Below are 23,665 nucleotides of genomic sequence, written 5' to 3'. Positions count from 1 at the left end.
TTTGGTCGACGCTGAAGCAGTATGTGCTCCAAAACCGCAGTGAAAGAAGAGACACAATTTTCCTGCATTTAATTGTGTAGACACAAGTAAACTGTACTTCCACATAAGAAAGAAGGCCGCTGAGGCTTCACCCATGGTTCTTGCAGGCAATGGTGGCTCCCAAGGCAGAAGGCAGCAGGTGGAGAATTTTTTTTTTCCTGTAGGGAAGGTAACCTTCTGGTATTATGAAAAGTCGTGGCCGTTTGCATCCAACTTGCTAAAGCAACCACTAATTGCTCAGGGGCCTTCTCAGGGCCCTGGCAGACCCTCACTGCCCAGGAGGCTGTGACTTGGTGAGGCCTGCCTGGCGTCTCCTGGGGGGGACCTAGGCCGCCCTGCTTCCCTGCGCTCTCAGGCTCCTGCACTACCCACCTCCCTCCCAGGCCCGACTTCCAATCTGCGTCCCGTGGTGACAAGTAGCTAATGTGTGCCTGGTAGCCCCGGTCCCTCCTCCAGGCGACGTGCTCAAGCTAGAAATGTAGCTTAAAGACTCGAGTTTCCCCTCCCCCTCCACACACACCCCACACATGCCACACACACCGTGCAAAGTCAAATGCATCCAAAACAGGACTCGGAGAGCCCCAGAGGGTGCGGTCCAGGCAGGCCAGCAGGGCGTTTGTGGGTCAGGCTCCTGCTTCTGCACAGAAAGATCAGGAGACGTGTCCACTGCGTCCTCATATTCCAGCACAGAACAAAAATCTCCACACTCCCATCCACGTGTTTAAGCCAACCACACCAAGGTCCCCTTACAACACGAAGGACTCGGTGTGCCATCGAGGGCAGGATGCTTTCCTGGCACGTGCGTGTTTGACAAGAGACACAGACCACCGCGAATCCAAGAAAATAAATTTATTAAACTTTGAAGGAAAAAAAAATCCACAGACATAAAGAAAGTTAAATATATAAACTGCAGGACACAACTAGTCATACTAGTGAATAATGGCTTGTGTGGCCAGCAAAGTACCAAAATGACATTCTGAGACTGATTGAGGTATTTAGCTATTTTTGGCGAGAGAGACGTTGTCAGCCTAGTGTGAAACAGTAAGATAGTTTTCCCAAACACACAGTTTTCAGTTGAATTAGGTTCTACAGCGATGGGATTTTTATATGAAACTAAATTATGTAGCTCGGAGAGAAAAACCATAGCAGCAAAGTAGCGGAAAGTCTATGGAACATCTATTATTACAAAGGAACACGCTGCACTTTCAACACCCAAATTCAAGCTTTTCCCCGGTCCTTGCGAGAAAGAGGGAACTTAAAATTACCAACCATGAGGCTTACTTCCTAAAAAGGCCTATGCTAAATGGCAAATACTACTCAACTTAAAGCTAACTTGAAAGTTTTATTCACCTTAAAAAAAATACTTAAAATGAGAAGCCTTCTTCACTGAGATAAGATTCTTCTCCTTTTGATAAAAACTCTTGGGGAGCTGTCCTGATGCACTGAAGCACGATGTTTAGATTGTTAAGGGATCGAGTGACAATTCATAAACGGCTCCGGCCCCTTGGTTTTCTTCTGAGTACCTGCTTTGAGGCCAGTGCACTCGAGGGGGAAACGAAAAATGATGTAATATCTTCTTTCGCTACTTGAAATAAATCCTATACAAGGTTGGGTGCGGAAGAGAGTTTTCTGCTGTTGGCTTGAGTCAACTTGGAGCTCTCTGCGGGGGGGTGGGGGGGGGGTGGGGGGGGGGCGGGGTTTAGAATCTCGTCTCTCCTGTGTCTCATCACCGTACCTGCTGAGAACGCGTCTGGCCCTACGCCCTGAAACAAAACCCGTTTCTCGCACTCTTGACTCCATCATCATCTGCTCAGTTTCATTAGGACCTGCTTCGACTTACACCGTGCTTCCTGTACCTCGCTCCCTTCCTAGGTAACCCGGGAGAATGCCCGCCCGGCTGCCTCTGCCCGGATCCCGCGGCGGGGGCTCTGGGTGCGCACTGAGCACCGGCCCCTGCGCCATGGCTGGCTCTCCCGCAGCACCCTCACCAACGTGAAAACCGTGAACCGGCTGTGACCGCCACTTCTCTTAGGACGTGATGCTCTGGCCCGAACCTTGAACTTGGGGGAAAGAAAGGGTTCTGCTGTGTGTTTCCTTTCTGGTTCATGATACGTGGGTCTGTGCAAACATTTTGAAAGCTTCCTAAATGAACAAAGGCTGGTTTAAAAAATTCAGCTAAGACGAGCCTATTCCAATCCTTTGGGTGACTACAGTCATTTTAGAAGTGTTTAAGGAGTTCGGGGGGGTATAAAAAGGGCTTTGTAAAAAACTAACTTGTCTATTTGTTTTCTTGAGGTGCGCTGACCAGAGCCCTCCGCCCGCGGCAGACGGCTGCTCATAACGTTCTCCAGACGGGTCCACACGCCCTTGGGCACACAGTGGGTTGTGTGATATAAAACAGCCATGCTTGAAGTGTGAATATTAAAAATATCTTCATCAGTTTTATGCCAAAATAAATTTTACATATCCAAACTATTTTTTTTGTCTTCATACGTATATTCTCAGCTCCTGATCACATAAAAAAAAAAAATTAGCCTGTGCTATATTGTGCATTCGATTTTCCCGAAATGCAAAAGCCACCTGATTGTTCGCTTTTTCAAAAAGCATGATTTACTCTACATTAAAAACACAGCCATTGAATGCATAGCATCACAAAATGAACACCCATGATAACGAGACGATCACTGCCACTAAACAATCTTTGAGACAATTCTTTAAAATATTTACAATTCACAACAGAAATATCTATCTGATTAAGTGTTCTCATTATTATTTTTTAACATCATGTTTCAACATTTCAGGAAAAGGCATTTAGAATCCACACTCCCCTCCCCTCCCCCATCCCCAAAAGGGTAAAACATTGTTTTGGTTTAAGCATTCAGGCCCCAGCCCCGCTCCTTTTGCCATTAAATATGTAGCTCGCGGGAAACCAAAGAAAGGCTACGGCATGATTTTGTTCAGTTGGTCTGTGCTCACATAGCCGCAAGAGGAGAGGAACTCCTTGTCGGGCAAGGGCAAGGCCATGGCGTTGAGTAGGAGGCCCCGCGGAGACTGGACTATGTGAATGGAGGTATAGTCTGGGACGGGCGTCTCAGAGCTCGGGGCCCGCTCGGAGGCCCCAGACCTGCCAGCAGTAGTGGTAAGGCTTTCCGTGGTGATGTAAATGTCTTCCTGGTTAAAGCTGGGCTCTGCGCGTGCACCGACCTCCGCGGGCGGGGCCGCCGCCACGCACTTCTTGGCATCTGCTTCGCAGAAGTAGGCATTGTCCGTGATGAAGTTGGCTTGGCAGAACGAGGCCGCTTCCAGCTGCATGTCGCACTGGGGTATCCCTGCCTTATTCTTTTGGCCCGGGGAGAGGACCACACTCCCTGCTGGTGTGACGTCGCTGACCTGGGCGTAGAAGTCAATGTTGGCCAGTGAGCTTGGGTTGCTTAGCTGAGCGTGGGCAGTTGGATGAGTCGACTGGGCGTTGTCGCCGAGAAGAAGTGGTCTGGACTTGTTTTCCTCGGCCGGGGTGACACTGGGCTCCTGAGTGGCAGGGGGAGCGTCGCTGGAAGGTGGGTTGTTTTGATTCTTCAGGTCAAGGCACAAGAGATCTGCTTCCCCTTTTAACCTCTGCGGCTTAGCAACCTCGGAGGGACCGTCAGCCATGTCACCAGCGTCAAAGTCGGCCTCCAGGATGTCTGGGTCATAGCAGCTGGTACGTCCAGAGTCGTCATCCTTCGCCCCAAGGATGTGAAGTGACTTCCGACGGTCATCGCTCAGAAGTCTGTCTGTGTCCGACCCTTCCGTCTTTTCATCAAGGTCATCAATATCCAGCTCAATGAACTCAACCCAAGAGTCGTCATTGTAGAATTCGGGTTTATAGTTGTCATGAATGGCTAGGATTGTGTTCACCTCTTCTAGTTTTCCGTCCTAGAACACAGAAAGAGAAATTAGGATCTACGCAAAGAAACATAATGGTTAAAGGATTTAATCATGGTTAGAATAAATAGTAACAGAATCATGTAATAAAAATACATAATAGTGAAGAAATTTTAAAGACATAAGACATTGTTTTAAGAGATGTGGTATTTGAAAAATTTTTCCTCCAGAAGGGGTACAAAAAATGGAATGCATTGCATAGAGCTTGCAAAAGCTCTCAACACAAGACAATGTTCTTCAGGCATCATTTGATTAGTGTTATCTATAACTTAGATAATTTTTTAGTTAATTACCTTGAAGAGACCTGGATCAATTCCTTTAATCTTTGGAACTGGAACTGGAGGCAGAATCAGCATCTTAATCCTTGAAGACAATTAAAAGTTTGGTTGGATATATCTTAAAAATTGCGCATTCTCTTATTTCAAAAGACAGACATAAAATATTGGCAGTACTATTACTTATTTCAAATATTTTGGCATCTTAGGAGGAGAATATGAGAAAAAGAAGGAAAATATTAAGCAGTAAATGATAAGGAAGAAACTATAGAAGAAAAAAAAAGCAAAACAACAACAAAAAGCTGAAGCCAATTTAAATAAAATGTGGCATTCCTATAAAATTTTTTTTCTTCATTTTTTTAAGTTGACAGCATTAGTATCTGGGAGTGAGAAATTTGATTCCATTTAAAGCCAATTTCCATTTCAGTTATGAGAAAGGTAATTTGAATGTATAGCTCACCAGTGCTTTACTGAGAAAAGGAAGGGAGGGAGGGAGGGACGGAGGGGGGAAGGGACAGAGGGGGGAAGGGAGCGAGGGAGGGAGGGAGGGAGGCAGACCAATTCACATGGAGCCAAATTAGGGTGGACTGGGTAAGTCTGCACCACACAGCTCCCATTAATTATAAAATTATACAAGATGATCTCATTAACTACACTGTCGCTGCAGGGTTCATTTCAGTTGGAAAGACTGCATTCGAACTATTTCTAATCAGTATATACACAATTCTATGATGCACTTAAATTTTCTGTGCAAAAATTCCCTATTTATAACTACTTTGTAGATACATTTTTAGTTCAAAATCAAAACAGCATCAAATAACAAAACATGGATCTGCAGGCTGAGTCTGGCTTTCTGTCTGCCCTTCTGTTTCGTGCTAATGACGTTATTTCTTTCCTGATTCATACCAGCTCCCAGGCTGGGCGTGAGCCATATGGTGGGAACAACAGAGCACAGAATAAAGATCATCTTGGCATGAAACTGTGTTTGTGACTTTGTATTACTTCGTTTAAATTTAAATTACATTACAAGTTTTTGCTAGAGTTGACTCAATGATCTGGGTTAAAAAAAGAAAGTGAAGTGCTTGGCGTGCGGACTCACAGAACCTCAAGCAAAGGCTGGGGGACCTGGAGCCTTTCGCAGCCCTGAGGCTCTGGGAAGCCGGACAGAGCGCCTCCCTCTCATGACCATTGAACCACATTGTTAGAACCACACGCTCCTTCCACACCTGCTGACGAGTAAGTTCTGCCATCTCCTACTTTCACTAACATGTGAAAATTCAGACAAGATAAGCATTTTTTATGGTCAAATGAAAGAGAGAAATTCCTTTCTACAAAGAACTAACTCTAGCCTTACTCTAGCATGGGAAATCTAGAAGTACCAAAAAGATGTCTAAAAATTCTACAGTTTGGTGATTTTGAACAAGCTTTATAGTGGAGACCTTCATTATTCATTGAAAACACTCTTTAGACAGAGGTTAATATATTTTCTTTGAAATCCTATTTTTTGAGAGTATTATTTTTCCTTTGAAATATTATTAGTTAATGTATTTAAACTACATACCAAATTTACTTAGGTTTCACAGTGACTCAAAATAGACAGCTAATGTTAAACGTAAATTACTTTGGGGGGATGGAGATGGGAGGGAGGTGGGGAGGGCTGGGGGGTGGGCTGGGATGGGAGTAAAAGGCAGAAAACTGTACTTGAACAACAATTTTAAAAAAAGAGTAAGTTACTTCATATACATCGTAATTTTATCAGATGCAGTTACATATAAACCAGTCCTTCAACTGTACTGATCAATGAATTCAAATTAATCACCATTATAATTTGGCTCCTTTGTTGTTGGTATTACTTAAATACATAAATTGCTTAAAGTTCTACAAGTTTGTTGATTTCTCAACTCACTGTTCCCCAAACACATAACAATTGTGTTTGTAAGACAGAGCTGTTGCTTGAAAGTCAGGGGCACACTGAAATGCTGCAGGGTGAATTTTGCTTTCCCCTTGGGTGACCCTTCAGAACCGGGGATGCCACCGCCGACAACCACCATCTCTGCGTTCCCCTGGAGACTTTCGGCACGCTCGCCACTCTGGAGCTGCAGCTTTGTGAGAATCCTTCTGTCTACTACAAGTCCGTTTTGATGTTCCCAAATGCTATACAATATCAAAAAACAAATTACAAAGCTTTTGTAGTAAATTCACAGAGATGCTATTTTGATTTGTAGAGGCCTCTTGGCTTCAGCCAAAGAACCTGTCTTCTGTCCCAGGCAGGGTGACAACCGTCTGGGACTCAGGGAGGCCCCAGGGCACAGGGTTTATGGTGCTAAACTCAGGGAAGTCCCAGGCACACCACTGGGAGTGTTGGGGACCCTAGTTCTAGGTGTAGGGACAAGACGGACTCATAGAACTTTAGAAATATTCTAAATATAAGAAAACTGGTGGGGACTTCCGGCAAGATGGAGGGAGAGGTGGACGCACCGTACCTCCTCGCACAACCAAGATTAGAACAACAATAATTTACAGCCAGAATAACACCCAGAACTGATAGAGGATTTATCTAAATGGAAGTCGGACAGCCAAGAAGTTGAACTAGACCCGTTCATCCAGACTGGTAGGAGACGACGAGCCGGGTGGGCGCGGGGCTGGCGCAGGTCGGCGGCGCACGGAGGTTGGGGAAAACTTGGCACAAAATCGGCGCGACAGCCATCTGGCGCACAAGAACGCAGCGGTGATCCCTGAGTACACAAGTTGCGGCTGGCAGCGACCAGTGAGGCAGCGATTGTGGACCAGGGCAGAGCGTGCAGTCCAGGATCCCAGAGAAGGGACTGAGATCCCAGGAGAACGGAACTACCACCATTGTTCTCTCCTGTTCCCACTCCCACCCCCACCCCCACATATAATGTCACAATCTAGCGACCAGGGTGCCCAGCCCCAGTGAACACCTAAGGCTCCACCCCCCACCGTAACAAAAGCGACCAGACCGGGGAAAAAAAAGAAAAAAAAAAAGGAGAGACAGGGAAAGATATGTTTCCAACAGAACAGATCAGTCCCCCAGGACTCATCCTTTTGAGCAACCAAGAAATAGCCAATCTATCAGATGCACAGTTCAAAACACTGGTGATCAGAAAGCTCACAGAACTGGTTGATTTTGGGCACAAATTAGAGGAAAAGATGCAGGTTACCATAAAAGAGATGCAGGAAGATAGATGGAGGAGAGCCAATAGTGAAGGTAAGGAAACTGAGTCTCAAAACAATACAGTGGACCAGAAGGAAGATAGAATCAACCAAGCAGGAAAGCATGATGAAATAAGAATTCAAAAAAATGAGGAAAAGCTTAGGAGCATCCAGGACACCTTTAAACGTTCCAATATCCGAATTATAGGGGTACCAGAAGGGGAAGGGGAAAAGCAACAAATTGAGCACGTATTTGAAGAAATAATAAAGGAGAACTTCCCCAATCTGGCAAAAGGAACAGTCTTCCAAGAAATCCAAGAAGCTCAGAGAGCCCCAAAGAAGTTGGACCCAAGAAGAAACACACCAAGGCACATCATCATCACATTAGCCAAGGTAAAAACGAAGGAGAGAATCCTAGAAGCAGCAAGAGATAAGGGGGACAGTAACCTACAAAGGAGTTCCCATCAGACTGTCAGCTGATTTCTCAAAAGAGACCTTACAGGCAAGAAGGGGCTGGAAAGAAGTATTCCAAGTCATGAAAGACAAGGACCTACATCCCAGATTGCTCTATCCAGCAAAGCTCTCATTTAGAATGGAAGGGCAGATAAAGTGCTTTTCAGATAAGGTCAAGTTAAAGGAGTTCATCATCACCAAGCCCTTATTTTATGAAATGTTAAAGGGACTTATCTAAGAAAAGAAGATAAAGAAAAGGCATGTATAGTAAAAGGACAGCAAACTCACAATTATTAACAACCACACCTAAAGCAAAACCAAAAGAAACTAAGTAAACAACTAGAACAGGAACAGAACCACAGAAATGGAGGGCACATGGACGGTTAGCAACAGGGGGGTGGGAGGAGGAGAGAGGGGGAAAAGGTATAGAGAATAAATAGCATAGAATGTAGGTTGAAAATAGATGGGGGAGGGCAAGAATAGTACGGGAAATGTAGAAGCTAAAGAACTCATAAGTATGACACATGGGCATGAACTAAAGGGGGGGATTGTGGGTGGGAGAGGGGGTACAGGGTGGAGGGGAGAGAAGGGGGGAAATGGGACAACTGTAATAGCATAATCAATAAAATATATTAAAAAAAAAGAAAACTGGCAACCAGCACCAATAATTGACCTCTATTTTTTATCCTAAAGTCTCTTGCAGTCTGTACTGAGTTTCTTTCAGGAAGAGAAAGAGCAATGCAGATCTTACAACTCAAGGGGAATTTAATGGTTCCATAATCACACATAATACCCACGAGAACACGGAGCTCCAACTGGGTTAAGGGACTCAAACAAGATCAAATACAGGGGCGGAATAATACCTGGAATCTTAGTTCTGAACTCCAAAAGAATGTAGAAAGGAATCTCTTCAAACTTAGAGAGAATTTCAGCTGTGTTGACAAATGCAATTGAAATAGCAAATGGTAAGTATCCAAATAATTTAACACAACTTGAAATTATTTGACATTGCCATCATAGGAAATCTAGAAAGGCTTTATTAGATTGATTTTATCTGGGTAGCTTTGGTTTGCCAGTTCCATTGGTCTGTGCCGAGGACCGTGTCACACCGCCAAAGTCGCAGGGCTGCCGAGGGTCCCAGGTCAACGTGTCACCTTGGTCAGGACGTTGAGGAGGCGAGGAGGGAGCTCTGGGCAAAGAGGCTGGCTAAGGAGGAACGGCACCAGCTGTGCAGTCCGAGCCCCTAGCTCTTCATGCCCTAGGCAGCTTCTCAGCCAGAAGGAGAACTTCTGAATTCTCTTGGATGGACACAGCAAGGCGGTAAATGTATAACTGGAGGTAACGTTTTCCTGGGTTAATTAAGATTTTCACTCATGATTCGCAGAAGAAAACACCAGATAACAAACGAAAGCACACGTGGAAATCTAAGCAACTGGCAAAACCATTACGGTAGATGATCTCACACTTACCTTTGCTGTTTAGAAAACAGGAATAAAAGTAGTATCACTGCCAGCCCGAACAATCCAAAGAAGATGAGAAAGAACCATGGGAACTGGAAATCTGAAACACACGAGGCAATCTGTCACTCACAGTGACAGGGTTATGGAGAGTTGACATTTACCTTTCATATTGTCTCATTTGTATTCATCCGGGGAAGTCAGTGATTTCACTTGATAACCACCCGAACATTGAGTGGCAATGATCGAGAAGTGTTTTCTGTGCCAAGAACACTTTTTCAAATCCTTTTACATTAGAAAAAAATAAAAATAAAGCTTGAGCACAATCCATGGTTATAAGGAAAAAAATCTGCTTTGAGCATCTTTCTGTGACCCGGGGATGGCACGAAAGACTCCAGCTCTGCAGCCAAGTGCTGCTGGCCAGCGCACCTCTTTACCTGGACAAGGTCTCCTTGGCTCCTCCTTTACAAAGGTGTGCTGATGTTTCCTTATCCTCCGGACGGAGGGGCTACCGAAAAGGTATGGGCACATGACTGGGACGTTTTAGACGGGCAGAGCAATTCTTTTACAGCTTCAAAAACCTCCTGGGACAGGAGACCACTGCGGGGCCTTCCTCCCGCAGACCTGAATCAACTCTGCAGCAGACCTGGGGGGGCCTGTTTGTAAAACTTCTATCTTAGTCCTTAAAAACAAGCACCTTGAGCTGCAAGCTGGTTCCCAGTATTCTTACCGCACGGGCAGAGATGAACTGTGTTTTAATTGAAAAAGACAGGTGAAATTTACCTTAGTGCCGCTTTATTAAAACTAGGCTTTTATACTGTAATATTCTTTTCTTATTTTAATTTTCTGGTTCAGGTATTAAAATCCCCAGGGGAGATATTATGGACATTAGAAAGGATCAGTGGGGGAGAGAACATCATTTGTATCTTGTGGCATTTATAGTTTTATACTGATGACATATCCAGGGACATAATATAAAGCAGGTGCTTCATTTTCTTTTTTTTTTTTCAACATGGAAAGAAAAGTCAGTTAAAAAAAACTGTGTTAAGTGAATTAAATGCCATCACAACCAGATTAAAGGGTATGTGGCAAGTGTATTTTTTTAAACCAGAATTTCATTGTATCACACTGTTGGCGATAACAAGCCTGTTGGTAGAGCTTAAAAAACTGTGTTGCAGGCATTTCGGCTCAAGTGTTATTTCGTATCATGAATTCTACCTGTGCCTCAGCGCAGAAATATACAGTGCATTTCTCCGTAGCTTGGGCCTGTTCCGCTAACAAACCTCAGCTCCTCACATGGCCTTGCAACCTCCTGTCTTTCATGGAGATGAGCTACAGCCGGTGCTCACGTGGGAGTGATAATATTTTATACCCTTAATATTCGTTGTTAAGCAGCCTTCTCTACTGCTGTATTTGAGCACTTTAATTCTTTTATTATGCATTCCCAGGTTTCATTTCTTTAAACTTTAATTATCTTTGTACTTCTCTGACACAGGGACTTCCAATGTCCCATGCCATTCTTGGGCATAACTGGCCTAGTGCTTTTGCCAGGTAAAAGCCACGCCTGAACTTCCTAAACCCGGCCAGCACCTGTCTCTGACTACCTGTGCTGACTCAATACCCCGCTTTCTCTTAGAAGTCACAGAGCACATCCATCCTTAGGGATACAGGGTCTTTTCATCGTGTATCTGAAAAACACTTTATGCCAATTATAAGTGCAAACAAGTCATTGTAGACCATTTTAGAACGACAGAAACATGTCAAGAAAGAATCACCGGAAACGCTGATATCTAGAGGTAACCCCTCTGTAACCTGCACTTCCCCCCAGGACTCTTCTTGAATTAAATAATTCAAACACTAAGTCATCCTCCTGCTTTTCAGTGGATAAAGCCTGTTACAGAGAGCGAGCGCGGGGTCCCTGACCCCAACCTGGGATGCGGGGATACCCCGATCCGGCCACCGCGCGCACAGCGCGGGGACTGGGTCACCGCACACTGAGAAAAGCCGCGTGGGCCGCCGCGGCGGTCTTTTTTATTCCTACCTTCCTCACACGGCAGTGGGCTGGTCTGAGGAAGCGTGACGCAGAGCACCTCGCTGAACTCGCCGTACTTGTCGGAGTTCCGCTGCCGCGACCGCACGCGCACTTCGTACTCCTTGTCCAGGCGCAGCGAGTACACTGGCACGGAGGTCGACGCCACGGGGTCCATCTTTCGAGACAGAGCAGAGCACGTACTGGTTAGAGAGCCGACACTCAGGGCCACAGGCTCCAAAAGGTGTGCCTGCCTCTGTTCTCCAAAGGAATTGTGCAAAGTAGGTAAGGTTTGCAAATGCACTGGAGAGGGCTATTTCAGGAAAAATCAAGGAAAATATGTTACATGAATAATAGGCCTCAAACTTATTTTGGTACATGCTAGAGACTTGATAGACTTCTACAGAAATGCAGCCGTACCTTTAAGTTAGGATGTCAAAATTCTAAGATCAAAGCATAATAAATTACTATGGAAAAATAACAGAACTGTAAAGGAAATATCGCTTACCCTTAGGGATATCACAATTTTGTATGGAGACACAAAAACAGAAAAAAACAAACGTATTTCACATCAAAACAAATTCTAGTCATTCTTTGGAAATTCTGGGTGGTCATACATATGACCAGAGAATTAGGAGGGGCCCTAGGAAAATCCACAGTTGTCTTAACCGAACTTTGAAATAACTCTGTTAGAAGCATCTACATACATAGTCTGCTTGTTCTAGAAGACTCAAAGGCCACCTCAAAACTATTTGCTGTTCAAAATCTGCAAAAAGAAGTCGCAGGAGTCCCTGTGCTCCCACAACCCTTACGGCCAGGATATTCTTTTACCTTCCAGGGGAAGGGCAGGTGAGGCTATGAGACTTTGAAAACGTTTGCTATCCAGGAAGGGGACCGGATTAATGAGGGGGTTTTCCTTTAAGGCAAATATTCAAACTGAGTAGTCAACACGTGCGTTTCCTGCGTGTTCTGGTAGAACACCTTGTTCCTGTTTGTAAGAAACTAGGAGCCCTCACTTTTTTCCACAGCATCGCCCTTTCACATAAACAAGACCTCACAGTTTGTTTTGCCAAGTCAGAAGCTGGACCTTCAGCTTCTGAAACCGATTTTCCTCTCACCTCAGTTCGTTTCTGCTCAGAAAGTGTCTCCCCCCTGCCACCGTGTGTACATGGGATGGGATGGGAATTTTGCATTGTTTAAAGGAGCCTCTTAATCTATGGAGCATCTGCACGCCTAAATGCTTTTTTTTTTTTAAAATGTAGAATTTGGAATATTAAACTTACTATTTTTCTTAAAATATTTTAAAGGTCCATGTTTTCATTCTTAAAGCCCTAATTCCTCTGTTATTGTCACCGATGTCATTTCTCTACAGATTTTCACTAATAACAAAGCCAGGAAGGGGGTCTCGGGGATTCACGCCGCGGCCCCTCCCCACCCTCTCCGATCCCTCCACAGCCCCACGCTGAGCTCGGCCGCCTGCCCACGCGCCTGCCCTTGGCCGGCCCGCAGTGCGAGTTTGCTGCAACCCTGAGAAGTCTTTCTGGCCACTGTCCCCTATTCCATCCTGCCAGATACTGCACGTCCTGCACGACTTTCTGTATTTCCTGCTCAGGTGTCTGTGTTAAACTGCAGAGTCTTTAAGGCAGGCGAGCAAGTAGATAACTATATGCCACCCATGAAGTCCTGAAAACACCATGAATTCTTAACTTGGTTTAGCAGGTAAACAGTGTAAGTAACTACATGCTCATTAGTGTCACTTTTATATTAAAAAAATGTACTTAATTAAAAAAAAGACACAACACTACCAAATTCCATATTGCCGAATGGTAACAAGAATCTGATCTAAGCAACGGACACTAGCTTTTTCTCCTTCTGCTTCCAAACTTTCCTTCTTTTTACGCTTATGACACGTCTGCTCACAGCCAGTTCGATGGTGACCGTCTTCCCGAGAGAGGTCAATTCTTATGACGACACTGCGACCCTTGCAAATGACCAAACTTATAAATACTATAAACACGTAACTGCACTCACAGAAGGCCCGTGAACATGAACTGACCCCTGTGCACCATCCAATGTGACTTTCAGCAGGGCACGGTGAGGACTGCAACAGGGCCAGGTGGGGAGGCCGCTCTGCATGGTCAGCTGAGTGAGTGCCACGCCCCCACGCACCTGGCTCAGGTGTGACATGCATACATACCTGTGTCTCGGCTGAGACATCACTACAGGCCAGGGTCTTTCAGGCTTGAAACTAGGATCAGAACATGCATGAATGTGAACGTTCTGATTTAAATCTTGCTTTTTGTAGCTTGTCGCACTGAGGCAGGAGACAGCATAGGAAGAGCCCTGACACTGCACAGCTGTGACTGGCCAGCGTCTGGCATCCTGGTTGCCAGGAAACACCTTTTACCACTTATGTCGAATAAATAGTAAACTGAGGCAGGGAGGGGGAAGGAGACATGTCTCACATGCTAACTCAGTAGCCCTGAGCCTGGTCTGATAATATTGCCAGGTGTTCCAATATCACAAGAAACACTACATTAAGCAAGAAGGGAAGTCCTTGAAATTCTGTGGCATTTCCACTGTCTGGGAGAGAAAGCCTTGAAACCGTGCTTTCACCCCAGGGCCTGGACTGCGGGAGAGGGTCCCGGTGCCCAAAGAAGAAGCTCACAAAACAACTCTGGTTAATTGTCTACCTCTGGTCACTGCTTTACGAGGGAGTCCCTGATGTGTACAGAAAGAGCCCATTGATAACTTTGGAAAGTGCCCCAATTTTAATGAACTGCCTCCTGTCACGTATCTGTTTCACAACAAGGTAAACAAATGGAGTCTGGAGCAAGATAAGGATTCTGGCTAACAGACCCCCACACATACCTAAGTTTAGGTTGTCACATACCCCCAGGAGAGTGGGCACCACAGTTACCCATTAATCAATATGTAAGTTTTTTTCTCATATCCCGCCAACTGTAAGTCCTCAAAACAAAGGACTCTCTCTCTCTCTCCTGGGGGATTGGGGTGCTCTTGACTCTGGGGCCACCAGACCTCTGGCCACTCAGCCTCAGGCCGCCCGGGGGCTTGCCACCCTGGTCTCCAGCTGCTCTTACTTTTGCCGCCCTGCTTTGCCCTGACACTTTGCCTTTCACCCCCGACTCTAGCTAGTTCCATTCTCTTCCATGGGAACGGGTCACTAATAAACTGATTGCACACTAATAGATTTGCTGATCTGTAATTCTTTACATGCGTCAGCAAGAAGAACCAGGTCTCTCCCGTCAACAAAACATTTCGGTGTCAGGAGGATTCTTTGACACTTAAAAATGATTGTTAATCATAAATATTTGGTTTATTTGGATTATACCAATGGCTATTTTCTATATTAGAAACTGAAATTGAGAATATTGAAAAATGCTAGTTTTAAAATAAATTGATTGTATGGGAACATTTTTATTAAAATTATTGTACTTCCCAAAACAATAAAATTGTAGTGAAAAGAGTGACATTATTTTATATTTTTGCAAATCTCTTTCATGTCTGGCTTAGTAGAACATGGCTGTATTTTTACAGCTGCTTCTGAACTCAGTCCGTTAGGATGTGTTGTTCTGGCTGAAGGGCATGAATGAAACCTGGCCTCACACAGATATATAATGAGGAAAAGGAAGGATATCTTCATAGCTTTTTCAGATAATTGTGGATGTTTTTTAACATCAACACTCAAGCTCAGTAAGTGGTGTTTTCTTAAAGGTTAGTTGCAATGTGGAATCGGAAACTGATCAATGACTCTTTTGCATGCTGTTACATTAAAATCCTCCACTCCTCCATCTAGTACCTGGATGTATTATCTCCCTGTGTGCAATTCTGGCTATATCACGTATGGGTCATTTGGAAAGTACTGGTTCACCGAGTTATGCAGATGTTCTAAACGTACACACAGTTTATTATGCAGCCTAAAAAGAAGCACCTTTGCTGACAGCATCACCACTGAACTCAACAGAAGTGCCTTCCAAGATAAGGAAGCCATCAAGTGCGTAGTTACACAAGCTGTCCGAAATCCTAATTTTCCCTTGAAAGCTCACACTTTTTCACTGGCAACAAATACTACCACTTGTTTTTCTTAAAGTAATAAGCTTACTTAATTTTTTTACATGGATTATGATGTATCAGTTAATCAGTAGTTCCTTCAGGTGACACTAGCGCTCCGCATGGTGCTCCATGCAGAAGGCGGCGGGTTCCGTGGGCAACCCGCTGTTTCAGTGCTTTTTCTCAAGACCACCGTCAGCCCCCATGCAGCTGTGTGTGGACTTGCCATATGTCACACTGAATATTAAAAAGGTTGAGCTGTAACAAGATCAGTAATTTCCACAGCTTCATCAAGGGCACTCTCATGTGAAACTGGCTCTGCATCCCTGCCCCCCCCAATGTTCAGAGGTGAAGAATTCAGTGCCTGCCAGTACCAGGCTGTGTTACTACCTCAGTCTATGCCAAGGCAGCCTCAGTTTCCCCACTGTGGCTTTTGCACTATCAGGGCAAATCTCGACACGGCCAAGAAAGGAAATAACATTTTAGTACTGCTATGAAAACAGCCTTGACCTTGCAGACCCCCTGGCAGGGTCTTCGGGACCCTCAGGGATCCCTGGTTCACACCTTGAGCATAGCCGCCCTGGGGTACTGGGCACCATCCTTGCGCACAGCGGCTATTTCAATACCCGCTGGCTGCAGAAACGTGTGACCAGCTTGTATTTAGAACGTCTTGTTTGACTCAGCATCCAAACACGCTGTGTGTACTACCCCAAGTTGCAGAACAGATAGCTAAATTAATATGAGGCTGCACACAGAGCCTCAAAGCCCAGTATCCCACTGCTCAGAGCGGCTGCAAACTTGGCTTTTCTTCGAACGGCAGCGTCGGCTTCTTTCTCAGCCACTCACTGAATGGACAGGGCCCAGTGTCTCTCCCGAGCCGGGAGCGCGGCTGTGCCAGCTGCTGGGCCTGACGTGATGCCTGGCCAGAAACGGCTGGGCTTGGCCGGGGCCGCGGCTGTGGTCAGACTGATTTAGACTTTGTTATATGGGGAGCAGTGCGCTAATCCTGTTTTTCTTCTTGTTGTGTGCCGTGTGGCATTGATCCCAGTGCCCAGTTCCCATGCACTTGGCGAGGAAAGGAGGAGGGCAGAGGTCAGCCGGGACCGTGTTCCTCGCAGACTTCAAAACCACTCAGCGTGGATGCCCCTGGGCAGGCTTGACAAACTACACTTCCGAAACCTCCATAGGGCGAATTTCCTCCTGGAGTCGCTTAAGACTTTATTTTAATGAAGGTCTTGTGAGCAGCAGCAACTAAAATCATGGGAGAATATTTAGCCGTGGCTCACTGTTGACCTTGACCATAACCCTTCCCATGTTTAGCCACAGCCCCACAGTGGCTCAAGTGCACAGTTTTGTTCTAAAGTTAAACTGGACACCAAGGAGGACTGGGGGGGAAGTCTTCCTTCCCTTCCAGACGCTCCCATGTCCACTCCAGGGAAGCGTCTGCCACTGGACCGAACTCTAAGACGATCTTTTACTGACCAGACTTCCTCAAATAAGAAACGATGGGGCACATCGTGTGAGCCTGCGGTGCTAGGTCCAAAGGAAGTCCATAAACAAGAGGGGCGTTAGAATAAAAAAAAAAGACAATTCAGAAGATTTAAAGCGTGATGGGCAACGATGCCTTACCGTTTTCCACTGGGTCTCATTTATTTCCTTGTACTGCAGCTCATACTCCAGGACTATCCATCCCTTCTGAACGTCGGCATTGGATGGCGGTTCCCATCTCACTTGGATATCCGCGTGAATCCCCGTTAGGCTGATGTTCAGCAGCGTCCAGTTGAGGCCAGTGGGTGGATCTGGTTGCACTGTGCGTTTCAAAGGAGAATTAGTGCACAGAGACACACAGCTGCACAGCGATGGGATGCTTTCTTCTGAAGAGACCACATTACTTCGTACATTTTTATTACTCATACTCTTTACCTCTCCTAATAGTGCTATCAGCATATTCTCACTTTGTAAGAGTACCATTTTTTTTAACTTCAGGATGATCTGTGTTTACTTCTAAAAAAACCCCCTGGAAACATTGCTTTTTGAGCCTAAAATCTGATCTATCACTGTTCTTAAAGATTGCTTATGTTTTACATTTCTTGTAGCTGTGATAGAATTCATGCTTTGGGACTTGGCCAAGGAAGTGATTGTCACTGAGGGACAGAGAGTCAGACAGCCCCATGGCAGTTAAACACGGGGCTGTTTTGGAACCAGGGACAGAGAAATCCTTTTTCTCCCAAACCGTTCCTCACCTGGGGCAAGGACCTCGGCTCACTCACTTCTGTGCTGCTACCAGCACAGTCCTTCCCAACTCTCAGCAGGTGCTCCTTGGCTGGGTGTCTTCCCAGCCACACGGGGTCTTCAGACCCAAGAAGGGAGGCATCACACCGCTCCCTCAAAGGGTTTTCTTTCACTTAAACTGGATGTGAGCGATGGACAACAGCGTTCTGCTTGCTTTCTGCTGATCTACCTACATTCCCAGGTACAACTGTGACCATAAAGACCACAACTTCCCAAAGGCTGATGAAGAGAAATATGGATTCCGAAGCTAGGAGCTGTATCTAAATTTATATTTTAGAGAGTTCCCAATACATTACTGCCATTTGGTCTCAGTACTGAGGTTTTTGAAAATTATATGCAGATGCAGAGTAAAATTTACTTTCTTTTCTATGACATGGAGAAGGTCCCCAGGGTTGATCAGAGATAAGCCCCCAAACACGCACTGTGAGGAGGAGCCTTTGCTGGCTGTTAAAATCTGGGGGCCAAACCGGGGAGCTCTTCTAGTCAACCCACGCTGAAACACTGTGGAGGGGCATGTTGCTGGCCACTGTGACCACAGTGAACACCACTTCTTAAAAAACAACAGGGACAGTCCAAATTTGACTCATCCTGACTACATCTGGGGAAATGAAATTGGAGTGATTTGGCCGCTGGTCAAGATGGAGGCGTAGGTAAACATGCCTTGAATCCTTGCACAATGACAGCAGAAATGACAACTAGACTACAAAACAAACACCACCCAGAAATGTCAGAAAATCAAGCTGCATGAAAGTCCGACCACCAAGGGTTTAAGGAAGCCACGTTCAGCCAAATGGGTAGGAGGGGCAGAGACACGGAGACACAGAGAGAGGCATGGAAATGCAAAATGTTTGGTCCCATGTCCACATGTAGTGGATAAAAATTGGGAGGGATACCTTGGGAGCAAGAGATCCCAGCCCCAGATTGGACCACCCAGCCCAGGGTTCCAGCACTGGAAGGCAAGTCCCCATAATTTCTGGCTGTAAAAAGCAGTAGGGGTTGGGGTGGCAGAAGAAATGCCAGGATTCACAGAAGACTCCTCTTAAGGGTCCACAACTGACTTAGGACTTACACAGGCCCACTCCTTCTGGGATTCAGCACCAAGGCAATAGTTGGAAGGGCACCAGTGGCAATATGGGCAGAAACTGAGGTGACTGGCATTAGGGCAAGTGCCAGGAGATGGCATCCTCCTGGGCAAAACTCTAGAGGCCAGGCAGTGGCATTGTCCCCTCTCTGAGCCCTCCCCTGCACAGAGCCACAGAGCGGTGATGCAGGTTGCCCTGCCCTGACAATTACCTAAGGCTCCACCCTATACAACTTTCAGGTGTGCTTTTCTACAATAGGCCACGCTACTAAGACAGGGAATCAAAGCAGCTCCACCTAACACACAGAAACAAACACAGGGAGGCTGCCAAAATGCAGAGACAAAGAAATATGGCCCAAGTGAAAGAAAACAAAACTCCAGAAAAAGAACTAAATGAAATGGAGATAAGCAACCTATCAGATGCAGAGTTCAAAACACTGGTGATCAGGATGCTCCAGGAGCTCAGTGGGTAGTTTAACAGCATAAAAATGACTCAGGCAGAAACGAAGGTTACATTAAGTGAAATAATGAAAAATCCACGGGGAACCAACTGTGGAGGGGATGAAGCCAAGAATCAAGTCGAAGATTTGAAACACGAAGAAGAGAAAAGCATTCAATCAGAACAGCTAGAAGAAAAAAGAATTAAAAAAAATGAGGATAGGCTAAGGAGCCTCCGGGACATCTTCACATGTACTACCATCCGAATCATAGAGGTCCCAGAAGAAGAAGAGGAAGAACAAGAGATTGAAAACTTATTTGGAAAAAATAATGACAGAAAACTTCCCTAATTTGGTGAAGAAAACAGACACACAAGTCCTGGAAGCACAGAGTCCCAAGCAAGATGGACCCAAAGAAGACCACACCAAGACACATCATAACTAAAATGCCAAAGGTTAAAGATAAAGAGAGAATCTTAAAAGCAGCAAGAGGAAAGCAGAGAGTTACCTACAAAGGAGTTCCCATAAGGATGTCAGCTGATCTCTCAAAGGAAACTTTGCAGACTAGAAGGGACTGGCAAGAAGTATTCAAAGAGATGAAAAGCAAGGACCTATAACCAAGATTACTCTATCCAGCAAAGCTATCATTTAAAGGGGAGATAAAGTGCTTTCCAGACAAGATAAAACTAAAGGAGTTCATCATCACCAAGTCATTATTATATGAAATGTTAAACGGAATTATACAAAAAAAGATAAAAATTATGAACATTAAAATGACAGTAAATCCACAACCATCAACAACTGAATCTAAACAACAAACTAAGCAAACAAGCAGAACAGTAACAGAATCATAGATATGGAGATCACATGGAGGGTTATCAGTGGGAAGGGGGAAGGGGGAGAATGGGGGGAAAAGTACAGGGAATAAGAAGCATAATTGGTAGGCACAATACAGACAGAGGGAGGTTAAGAACAGTATAGGAAATGGAGAAGCCAAAGAACTTACATGCATGACCCATGGACATGAACTAAGGGCGGGGATTGCTGGAGGGAATGGGGGTACTGGTTGGGGGGCGGAGGGGGAAGGGAGGAAATATTGGGACAAGTATAATAGTGTAATCAATAAAATATATTTTAAAAAAGAAATTGGAGTGATTTGTAAAATAGCTAAGCTACAAATGCCACATGTTGACAGAAACAACCCTCTTCCCTGGGTTTGCTGCAACTATTTATTATTTATTGCTTATTGCAAATTACTCATTAACACCTCTGACTCCCAACTTGACTGCCTCTTTCTCATCCTGTAGCCACCACACCGGGACAAAGCGCAGAACAGTGCCCGGTTCACGGCAGACACTCAGGGACAGCCAGGGACAGCAGCGGGGCTGGCAGGTGGCAGAGACAGGGTCAGAACATGGGTCTGGACCCAGTATTCTTACTACTACCTGTTGAGCCACTCAACAGCCGCACCTGCAGGTGTCAGGATATCTCCACAGTCTCGCTCAACTAGGTAGTTGGGTTTGCTTTTGTACTTGTTCAGTTTTCTCTGTCTTGGCCCTCCAAGTGAGGTTATCAGATCTACTTCTCTTATCTGAGGCTCCTAGCTCCTGTCTGTCTCTCCCAGTCTTCTGATGCCTGGACAACCACATAGGGGGACAGCCCGTCCAAGAGAAGCTCCAAGGAATCCCTCTACGCAGCAACCGGGCCTTTGTGGATAGATGTGAGGAACTAGCGCCAGCTATTCAGAGTCCCTCTTTGATTTTTTTTATGTTTAGCTGTTTATACTAGTCCAGTTTAAACACGAACATTCCAATTATAGCTGTTTGTTTTCCTTTGTTCCATTTCCCCTGCGTGCACATGTTGGGCAAGGGATAAGCTGTTCGGATCTCTGACTTAGTTCCTTGAGCTGATTATCTCCCACGTTTGTCTCGAGATTTTATAAACACGTCTTTGAACTGATTTGGGCTGTTTTGTAAATGAAAAACCCCAGAGTGATCGTGCTTTGTGATAAAGGGAACCTAAGCATTTATTAGAGAAACGACAGAGACCAAGGCCAAAGTATTTCGGTGGTTAGGAATATAATAATCACACCGAATAATTAGAAGAGAAGGACACTTAGGGGCACCCTGAGTCGGCCCTGCAGTGGCACTCAGGAACACAATCCAGCTTAAAGACCTCCTCCAGGAAGACCCCACCAGGCTCCCCGTCTTTTCTTTACCACATTCACGGCCACATTTGTTTTCCTTAAAGCCGACTTAGCTCCCCCTGCCCTTGGCCTCCAGTTCAGCCGCTGACCTCACGCCCTGTCAAGTGGCCTTCCGTCCCCTCAGGCACGGCATTGTGCCCCTCGGGCACAATGACGGAGCCTTCCTACTTGAGTGCACCTGGGCGCCGCAGACTTCCCACCTAGTTCGTCCGAAGCCAGGGCGAGGGAAACACAAACCTGTGATTTACCTATTTCCTCAACAGAGAAGCACTTCTGATCCAGAGTCCCCCCGAGGCTGGTGAGCTTGATGCAGTAGGGCGTCCAGATGGAGGTATAGGATGCGTTAAAGTAACAGCTGTTTGCTCCAGCGGTGACGTAATCGGGGCATTCTTTCCATTCCTGAGTCCATTCTTGAGTCCATTCTTGAGTGTTCCTGAAAGGGAGGGTAGAAAAGGGTGAGCTCTTCCCAACGCAGGCCACAGCAGGAGTCTAAGCGAGGGGCCTGGCAGTCAGAGCCCACAAACCAGAACACAGGCATTTGCGAGCACGTGTTCCCGGGAGGTCTCACGTTGGTGGGTTCCGCCAGGGTCTGCAGACCCAGCGGGGCCGTCTGCTGCTACTGCTGCCTCCCGGGGAACCACCTGCTCACTGACTGCATGTGACCATCTGGTACTGCTGCCTACCGGGGAACCACCTGCTCACTGACTGCACGTGACGGGCCGGCTCCTAAATGAGGTGACTCGGTGGTAGGCGCCCTGTTGTTATCCACACTCTGCAAGGGAGGCTTAGGGAGGTTGAACAAGGGCCTTTGTTGAAACACGATACACAGTCAACTCGCAAACGGCAGAGATTCCCAGAGAGCAGTGAGTCTCTAGACCCCGGTGTTTCTCCAGCCCACGGGGGAGGGGCCAAGGCATGCTGCTGGGGTTGTCCAGGCTGAGTGACACTAACGTGCGGGTGGGGGGTCCTGAGGGGGGAAATCGGTCACCGCCCCACTCCGAACCACCGTATGCCATATCTGCCTCCCCATGGGTGTCCTGTGCTTGGGGGAATTTTCCTCAGGCTTCGAACTCCTCCTCATACTTCTGATTTTTTTCTTTAATTACATGAAGAGCCAGGAGGACATTTCAAACATGCGGGACATCCCAGTGATATGTATGAAACGTGAAATCCTAGCCTTTTCTTCCCAACCCCTGTAGGAGACGAAAGGCAATGAACCCAGAAATTCAAAACTCTCACCAAACCCAGAAAGAATTTTTCTCTTCTATTTTGTAACTAGACAGGGACACTTAATTATAGGATACAGAAAAAAAGGAGACGTAAACACAAGCTGAAGGGAATCAACAGGCTTGCTGACGAGTTCCTGTTTGGTTTTTCTACAAAGAACAAGCTCCTCTCTTCCTAGATCTCAGATCCGATAAAAACAAGCAGGAAACAAGCCCTGAGCATGGGCTGTGAACCAAAGCATTGCAGGTTCGATTCCCAGCCAGGGCACATGCCTGGGTTGCAGGCCATGGCCCCCAGCAACCGCACATTGATGTTTCTCTCTCTCTCTCTATCTCCCTCCCTTCCCTCTCTAAAAATAAATAAATAAAACCTTAAAAAAAAAACAAGCAGGAAACAAAATGAACCCCGGCAGGTGGATGGCCACACGGGGAACACGGAGCTCGTCAGACCAACCGCGTGTCCACGGTGACGTTCTGCCCTAGTTACTCCTCTCTGCCCTGCTCTCCAGAACGCGTCGTCTGTGCAGGTGACTTTGAACCACAGCAGGGTGTGTGCTGGATGGAAGGGAGATGCCAGGACGGTCCCTGCGGAAGGAAGTCAGAGTTCAGGGAAAGGCAATTCCCTGCTCTGTTGCCATGGGGACCTGAACAAAAACACAGAGCAATGACGAGATCCATCACTCAGAGTCAAGTTCAAGCACCGCTCCCCAACCCCCCTGAGCAGAAACAGAGCAAACACATGACAGAGTGTGACACAGCTCCGCCAAGTCCCATCTGCCTGCCTGAGTGAGTGAATCCAGTGAGTGATCTCTGGGAGCCTGCTCTGTAAGCACCTTATAAGCGGTGCACCCAGCATGAGCCCTGGGAAGATAGAATTAACATTAACATTTGGTTCCTGTCTTCAGGCTAGAAAAAGACTCAGAAATTACAATCCCAGCACTTTTTTGGCTTCCTGCATTTGTTCCCTTGATACTTAGGAAGCGCTGGTTGCAGTAGAACCC

The 23,665-nt window shown here is 46.1% G+C and overlaps 1 protein-coding gene across 3 annotated transcripts in view; it reads right to left on the bottom strand.

Moving 5' to 3' along the window:
• Positions 1–873: 873 nt before the first annotated feature.
• Positions 874–23,665, bottom strand: part of GHR (growth hormone receptor) — a 218,574-nt gene continuing 195,782 nt past the window's right edge. For all 3 annotated transcript variants that reach the window (XM_045847874.1, XM_045847876.1, XM_045847875.1), the window contains exons 5-10: positions 21,687–21,871; positions 17,052–17,230; positions 11,364–11,529; positions 9,335–9,425; positions 4,257–4,326; positions 874–3,954 (exon numbers count right to left, since the gene is read on the bottom strand). In XM_045847874.1, coding sequence (XP_045703830.1) covers positions 2,980–3,954; positions 4,257–4,326; positions 9,335–9,425; positions 11,364–11,529; positions 17,052–17,230; positions 21,687–21,871 — 1,666 coding nt within the window. In that variant the 3' untranslated portion in view covers positions 874–2,979. The remainder of the gene's footprint in view (positions 3,955–4,256; positions 4,327–9,334; positions 9,426–11,363; positions 11,530–17,051; positions 17,231–21,686; positions 21,872–23,665) is intronic.

This window comes from Phyllostomus hastatus, unplaced genomic scaffold, assembly GCF_019186645.2.
Source record: "Phyllostomus hastatus isolate PE091 unplaced genomic scaffold, TTU_PhHast_1.1 phas_contig_58, whole genome shotgun sequence".
NCBI lineage: Eukaryota > Metazoa > Chordata > Mammalia > Chiroptera > Phyllostomidae > Phyllostomus > Phyllostomus hastatus.
This window is presented reverse-complemented; position numbering and strand designations above follow the sequence as displayed.